At 41.1% G+C, this 8,370-nt stretch overlaps 1 protein-coding gene across 1 annotated transcript in view; it reads right to left on the bottom strand.

The window, feature by feature from the left end:
* Window positions 1-5,024, bottom strand: part of RGS10 (regulator of G protein signaling 10) — a 20,344-nt gene extending 15,320 nt beyond the window's left edge. The window contains exon 1 of the mRNA XM_087725074.1: window positions 4,765-5,024. Coding sequence (XP_087581200.1) covers window positions 4,765-4,813 — 49 coding nt within the window. The 5' untranslated portion in view covers window positions 4,814-5,024. The remainder of the gene's footprint in view (window positions 1-4,764) is intronic.
* Between the last annotated feature and the right edge of the window lie 3,346 nt (window positions 5,025-8,370).

Here is an 8,370-nt window from a genome sequence, read left to right on the forward strand (position 1 = left end):
TTTCAGAATTCATTTTTGAAGCTATTTTTATACTGCCTTAGATCTTTAGCACTATGTGTGATTAAATTTTGGTGTCGACTCTTCGTGACCATAAATGCATGCTTTGGCTAAAAGTCAATCAACTAATCAATAGTAGTTTCAAAGAAAGGGAATTTCAGAGTTTGATGTCACTATCTTCCCAATTCTGTGATTCTATTAATACAGAACTGAAACCCCCAAAGTGCTTTTTCAAAAGGCAACTGGACTTTCTTAGTTTCCTTAACATTTCCTTAAAATGTTTCGCTTCTCATCCAATCAAGAAACTCCAGTTGCCTTCTGAGAAAGCACCTTTGAGACAATCATGACCTGAATGATTGAGAATCTCCACAGACACAGAACTGAAATATTCTTGTCAAAGATGACTGGCCACATCTAACACTTGTAAGGCTTGGGCTACCACAACAGAACTAGGAAAAAATCTGGATATTCATTAAATGAATACCAGTGCTTTTCCATTCTTAATGCATCTTGGATAGCTTTCTGGCAACCCAGATAAGACCTCCTGATTATTTCCTTTGCTTTTCTATTGAACAGATACTGAATGCCAAAAGCTGTGATTTAAAGAAATGGTTCATGTTTTTATTTATATCTAGCTTTTGATTTTCTGAGGGAAATGTCCATTGTCCATGGAGATGTCCAGTTTTCGTTTAATCTCAGAAAAAAATCCTTTTTTGGGGGGGGGAGGGAAGCCAGCAATTGTTTAGGAAAAAAAACTGCAGCCATAACTATGGGAAAGAACATTTTACTAGATGTACATTAGCTTGTTTTTACTAAACTGACAATTTTTTGGTTTGTATTTGGGCTTTACGATCAGTTTTCCTTGTTACCTTCTGGGAGGAATCTTGGTGGTATCCAAAGCAGATCAGATTCTGTCACAGTTTTGTTCCATATAGTATAAACTTTGTAAACTCTCAAGCTTTCTCTTTCTGATATGTATTCAAGATGGACAACCAGATCTTGAAGGCTTTTGAGAATGTCAAAAAGGATGGTGCTAATATAATTTTGGTGGGGAAGGGGAGAGAATCTATTATAAATTAATCAATTAGATTCCTCTGCTGCTTTATTAAGCCAGATTCTTAGTATCTCATAATCAGAGTAAAGTCCGAAGAATTAATATAATGCAATAACAATCCTTGTTCAGTGAATTATGGTTATTTCTAGATACATCTGAATTTAAAACTTTAAGAATCCTGGGTAAAAATCCCAGAGCTTTCAGCTCGGTGAGCTATTTAAATATTTAAGGTTCAATTTGGTTGCTTCTCTGTTAATTGAAAGGCATTCTGCAGTTATTTTGCCTATCTTTTTTCCTCCTCCCCACCAATTTTGTGGTAAGAAATAAAAGAAGCAATGCAAAAACATGGACGAGTTCCAAATGGAAAAAGCCATCTGAGCTTCCTATTAAATCCTATGTTTAAGACAGGATAATTATACAATAAAAACCTCATCTGGAAGCAGTTTTAGCCTATCTTCTCTCATTTTTTCCTCTGCAACATCAATTAACAAGCAAACAAATAGACAACCAGTAAACACCACTTGTTGCACCCCTAATCAGATGAATTTGTCCCACTGCTTTCAGTGGAAATGAAATATAGATCCTACTCAATTAACGCAAACAGCGTTTTCCCGTTGCTTCTGTTGCCTAAATAGGATATTTACTTTATTTAAGTTATACAATAGACTAGTTACAACCTTTATTACATCACTGCTAATATAACTTGCACATTATTTCGCTCTCTATTCACAACTATATCTGCAATTTGCAAAAAAGTTATAACATTATACCAACACATGATACATATTTCTCCAAAACAAATTTCTTTTACATAACATCATTTTACAATCATAGAAACACGTTTCATTGCTTGAAATAAACTGAAGCTTGAAAGAAACAATCCAAGATGAAAATACTTCCATGGCCAAGAAACAAAGAAACTTTACTTTCCATGGTCAGGTTTCACACACAATTTTTTAAAGTAGTACAGACACTCTTGACTTATGACCACAATTGGAATTGGATTTCTGGTCGTAAGTCATTCTGGTTGTTAAATAAAGGCAACCACATGGACCCAATTTTATAATTTGGGGGAGGGGGGCAGCATTTTTAAGCAAATCTGCTGTGTGGTTGAAAGAACGTGGTAGTCATAAGGGCAAACCCGTTCTTCTAAATGGCAAAAAATACTGGAAACTTCAAAAATACTGCAATTGTGATCATGTGATCACAGGATATCAGAATCTTTCATAAAGGTGAGCCTTTAGCCGAACTATCAAAAAACAGTCATCCGGCATAGGGGATTAGCACATTTTATGACAACCAAAAATGCTTTATGAGGTGTGGTTATTTTGAATGGTTGTTAGGCAACTGGTCATAAGTTGATGTCTACCTGTAGGTGTTTCTAAAATACACGTTTCCATAACTTTTGTTTTACATCTGTAGATTTGCTGAAATTACTAATCCAAACATTTTCTTTGGAATCATAGGGTTTAACTTTTAAACAAAAATGTACAGAAATTTAGATGTTATATATGTGCACAGTAGACAGGAAACACAATCAGGTGTGAAGCCTTTGTTTTACAAGAAATAAACCAGGTTAATATTACATGGTTCTTTCACCAAGCAATACTGATGCACTATAATTCATCTTCAACACCTTTCAGCTCTAGCAGCCCAAGTGTTACTTACAAGCTCCTAAACTAAACTATATAATTTGTCAGATCACTTAATATTTATTGGTAAATTATGTGATCTAAATTATTTCCCCCCAAAAAGTTTTGTATCTAAGGTTGGTATTTGAGAACAGGAAAACCAATCTGGACCTAAAAATTCTAGTAAGTTGAAAAAGATTCAGAGAACCGCAACCAGAAGTATTTGAAATAAGGAGAGGCTGCAGAATAAATCACCAAGACTAGAGAAAAAAATCGTAGAAGTAATATCCATCTTCATAACTCAGAAAAGTTTTCTGAAAATCCAAGTAAGAATGGAGTTAAGTTCACCTGATATATGCTCAACAGACAAAAATGAAAAAAATGTCCTGGATACTACGGACAGTTCAATAATGGGGATAACTTTTCAGAGGCAAAAGTCTCTATGAAATTAAATGATTTCTGGCTATAATTTGGGGTCATAGGTAATGTTCGGCAGCAATACAGAAGTAGCTTGATGTTGTCTTCTTTTAGGAAGCTTTTTATTTATTTGCAGTCCAAACTATTGCCCAGAGATTTCCTGTTGCTCTCATCCAAAGCACAGCAAACCAAGTTTAACCTTATTAGCTTAAACTTTAGCTTAAAATTGAGATTAATAAATATATATTGCTAATACTGTATATAAATACTTTCCAAGGAACTGCTTCCCAGCCAGGATTACCTCTGGGGTTTTTTGGTACAGTGATCATATTCAGGGATCCTAGAACATCATGCTAAAATCAAAGCACGAATCATTTCCACCACGTGCATGAAAAATCCAGTAATTTATAAACAAAAATCTGAAAACCAAGCTGAGCAGATACTCAGTAAATACTGAATCTAACTTCCAATACCCAGTATCATTGTTAAAAGGTTCATTGTTTCAAAGCAAAACTTTTACAAAGTTCAACAGAATCCTGATGACCCAAATCTTGTGACTGGCTGGACTTTTGAGACATGAAACATATTATTTTCCATGTAGGACAGTACTATTCTGTATAGGAAATGTGGAACATGATTCCATCGTTCTTGCAGCAATTCCTTCATCTCTTATATATTTTCATACTGCAAAACTGATTTCCATAAAAACGCCTGGATTTGAACCGAAATAAAAGTGAACTGAAGTTGGCTCAATAGGAGCCAGCATCTGCTCTCTGCTGTGCTATTTTATATTACCTTTCTGATTCGTGCTGACTATTCAGAGAAATGCAACATTAATGGGGAATTTATTCTGTATAGGAAATGTGGAACATGATTCCACCGTTCTTGCAGTAATTCCTTCAGCTCTAAATATTTTCATACTGCAAAACTGATTTCCATAAAAACGCCTGGATTTGAACCAAAATAAAAGTGAACTGAAGTTGACTCAACGGGGTCCAGCATCTGCTCTCTGCTGTGCTATTTTGTATTACCTTTCTGATTCGTGCTGACTATTCAGAGAAATGCAACATTAATGGGGAATTCCCCCCCCCCTCCTGTCTGCAGGAGCAACCCAACCTGATGGATTCCCAAAGAAAAGGGCAGTGTCTCATTTCTATCTTGCATTTCTTGCAAGCCCCTGAAACCACCTCGGTATCTTTTAACTATGCAAGACCGGACGGAGCTTTCAGCTCCGAAGTGCGTGCCTGCCTCTTTCCCTCTTCCTTTTTTTTTTTCCTTTCTGACTCGTTCGTGCCGATCTGTCTGAAAATACCAGTCTGCCAAATGGCAACCTTCCTCTTTCGGCTGCAAGACTTCCCCTTGCGTTTGCTGACTTCGTGGGGAGAGAGAGAGAGAGAAAAAAAAAGCGGGTAAAAAAACCCTAGCGATCATAAATCGAATACTTGCGCTTATAGATGCAGAAAAGTAGCAATAATGAACCAAAAAAAATCAAATTTTAACAGACGGCGAGCCAAGCCCGGGAGGCACCGAAAAAAGCCAGTTTGCAAACTGCAAAGCCACCCTGGTTCGAACCCTCCGCTTGCAAGAAAACTAGCAAACAGACTAGGACTCGCGCGTTTTCTTTCTAACCCATCACCACACCTCTCTCACTACCCCGGGCCATACCTGACGGAGGCCGCTTTCTGCTGAGTCTGCTCACCGCCCTGGTGAACATCGCCGGCGGTGAAGAGTCCGGGGAAAGGAGGCGTATCCCCTCCCGGCTGAAGCGCGCTCTTCGGCAGGCGCCCTCCACCACCCGCCTCGCTGCTTATGGGAGGCGCCTGGCGCGGCCCTTGGAGCGACCGTCTCTGGCGCGCGTCCCGCCCGCTCTCATCTCCGCGGCTTGAAGAAGACGGGCCCGGAGGGAGTCGCGGAGGAGTGGAGACTTCAGCCCGCCTTATATTTGGCGGGGAAAAGCGCCCTTCGGGCTCGGTTCCGTAGCGCAGTGTTTCTCAACCTTGGCGACTTTTAAGTCCTGTGGACTTCAACTCCCAGAATCCCCCCAGCCAGCTATGCTGGCTGGGGGATTCTGGGAGTTGAAGTCCACAGGACTTAAAAGTCGCCAAGGTTGAGAAACACTGCCGTAGCGTCCCGGCCCGCCTTTAAGTTTTACAACGCCTCTTTGATTCGACCCTTCGGCAGAGCTTGGCGACTCTCCCCCGCTTATAGAGTTTATGAAAGCGTGAAACGTCTGCACGCGTCTCTCTTGGAACACGCGTCTTACAGGCCTGAAGGCTTTGAGGGTGGGTAGAACGGTGCGTGTCAACGACGGCGATTTCCCGAAATGATGCCCGTTTCTTCTATGTTCTCCGTCTTCTTAGAAGTCACATCGCCTTCTTGAAAGCCATAAACTTGAGTTGCGAAATAAAAGTAAACGAAACTGCCTGCCGTGAATTAAAATTGTCCCGAAGACAAAATGAAACGTCTTCATTGAAGCAATCGCAGATGGGAAAGAGATATCGTGGCAGCAATGTTCTGCTAGCTAATTTAGATGGCTGCATTTTATAAGTGATAGGCTTACATCTGTGGTAACGCTGAAAGATACTGTAAGCCTTAAATGTAATGGAAATATAGGATGACCTCCTACTTTTCTTGCAGCTAACCAGAATTTAAGATGAATAAATGTTGGCAGTATGATTGCCGATGAGAGAAAATATTCATGCTAAGTTGCTCCTTTTGAAGCAAGATCAAAAACGAAATCAACATGAGATTTTTAAATGATATTTTTCAAATAACACAGTAGCTATCATGGTTCCACCACAAAACCGCGGACGACAAAATCGCGATCGACAAAAGCGCGTATGTGACGTCATCACAGCGCGACGAAAAAGATCGAAAAATGTAAAAATAAATCGAAAACCTTACCCTACCCCCCCCAAACCTAACCCTAAACCTAACCCTTAACCTAACCCTAAACCTAACCCTAAACCTAACCCTTAACCTAACGAAAAACCTAACGCTAACCCTTAACCTAACGCTAAACGTAACGCTAAACCTAACCCTTACCTTTATGTGAATCGGCTTGCTGTAATTTAATTTTTATTTCAATTTTTCGATCTTTTTCATCGTGCTGTGATGACGTCACATACGCGCTTTTGTCGACCGCGCTTTTGTGGAACGCGGTTTTGACGGGTCACGGCTATCATAACATCCAAGTGTCCTTCCTTACTGAAGAGTCCACTTTAATAGTTTAGAGTCCCCAGAAATGAACAAATATTGATGGAAAAGTAAAAAGATATTAGAACACTGTAGTTTTCGTCTGATAAAAGTGCATTGATTTTATGTATAATGCACATACCCACAGAGAAATTGTTTTGTCATCAAATAATCATCATTAAGCACAGTGAACATTGACTGGTATTGGCCTTAAGGAAAGAAGAGAATCTTCCAATATTGTGCCACTCAATTCCAATCCCTGGAGTTGATCCAAAATGATACGGTTGATGGTATTGAAAATCACTGAGAGACCTTGCAGAACCAAGATAGATCCACTACCCTGCATCCTGCTGATGCCATAGATCTTCCAAAAGCATGACCAATGACATTCTTATGCCATGTCCAGGCATGAGGTCCAGATAATTCATTTCATTCAGGATCTGGTGAAGCTATTGAACGATCATCGTCTCTACAACTTTCCCCCCCAAAAGCAAGTTGGACATTGGACAAAAATTGTCTAGTATGGTGCAAGGTTCCACCACAAATCCGCGAAGCCCTTCTGCGCGGAGACATAAGCGCAAAGACTAATTCGTGCCGTTCTAAGCGCTAAGGAAAAACGCGACCCTACCGCGATGACATAATCGCGGAGGGCAAAATCGTGCATTCCCAAGCACTTAGTACCCTAAACCTAACCCTAAACCTAACCCTAAACCTAACCCTAACCCTAAACCTAACCCTAAACCTAACCCTAAAACAAACCCCTAAACCTAATCCTAACGCTTACCTTAAATGAAGTCGGCTTTCTGCCGTGGCGTCGTTTTAAAGCGCCCTTCTGTTGCCGCACTGTTGTTGCGGCGGTGATGACGCGTGGCGATGACGTCGCGGCTTTAGCGCCGCGATTTTATCGCCACGATTTTGACCAGCGCGGTTTTGTCGTGCCACGATGGTGCAGAGGTGGGTTTCTAATTTTTTTCCAACTGGTTCGGGCATGCGCAACGCTTCTGTGCATGCACAGAAACATCCGGGCGGGTGGGCGGAGCCTCCCACCGCCGCTACTGCCGGTTCATCCAATCTGGGCCAAACCAGCAGCAATCCATCTCTGGTATGGTGGGATCCAGCAATGGTTTTCTGAGTGAACCAAAGTCGTAGCTAACCAGAAAGGCCCTAGGTCTAAGGAGGACGTGAACAAGCTTGCAGTCATAAGGACGTTGTCCATCAGGCCCAACAAATTCAAACCATTCTTGCAACAGGCAAGACTGAACCCTAGGCATTTCCACTGGACTCACACCATAACTGGCATTAAGAGCAGTGGTCACCATAGAGCCGAGGTGGCTCAGTGGTTAAATGCAGCTGACTGCAGTTCTGCAGTTCGGCTGTTCAAATCTCACCGGCTCAAGGTTGACTCAGCCTTCCATCCTTCCGAGGTGGGTAAAATGAGGACCCGGATTGTTGTTGGGGGCAATATGCTGACTGTAAACCGCTTAGAGAGGGCTGAAAGCCCTATGAAGCGGTATATAAGTCTAACTGCTATTGCTATTTATTGGAACAAATTTTGAGTGATTTTGTTCAATAGACACTAAGAAAATTATCCCACCCAGTCTTGCAGGTGAATTGCAAGTTTCTCCTTGTCCACAACGGCTTGGGCTGGGCCACCCAAAATAAGGGCGCCAAACAGCAATCTCTGTACACAATAAGGTTAGAGAAATAATTTCATTTCACTGTCCTTACTCACAAGGGCGGCCTTAATAGTGACTCTTACCTATGTTCAGTCAAGTTTATGCTTCATTGACTTTCATCAATGCTCTAGACATCTCCCATCTTTAGCTCTTCCATAAACTGCACAGAACAACACGATCCATGGGAAAACGATAATTGCATGCACCTTTATTCTAAGCAGTGACTAAGGACTCAATTGGACCATGCATCAGACCATCAAAAAACAAACAAACCATAACTTCCTCTGGAATCCTTCTAGCTGTCATTAGTCTCTGGCAGTGGACCAGTCTAAGAGGTCCTATCTCCCTATGGTTCCACCACAAAACCGCAAAGCCCTTATCCGCGCCGACATAAGTGCGG

The sequence above is a fragment of the Thamnophis sirtalis genome, unplaced genomic scaffold (assembly GCF_051295495.1).
Source record: "Thamnophis sirtalis isolate CommonGarterSnake01/CBP01778 unplaced genomic scaffold, rThaSir2_p1.2 scaffold_11, whole genome shotgun sequence".
Taxonomy (NCBI): domain Eukaryota; kingdom Metazoa; phylum Chordata; class Lepidosauria; order Squamata; family Natricidae; genus Thamnophis; species Thamnophis sirtalis.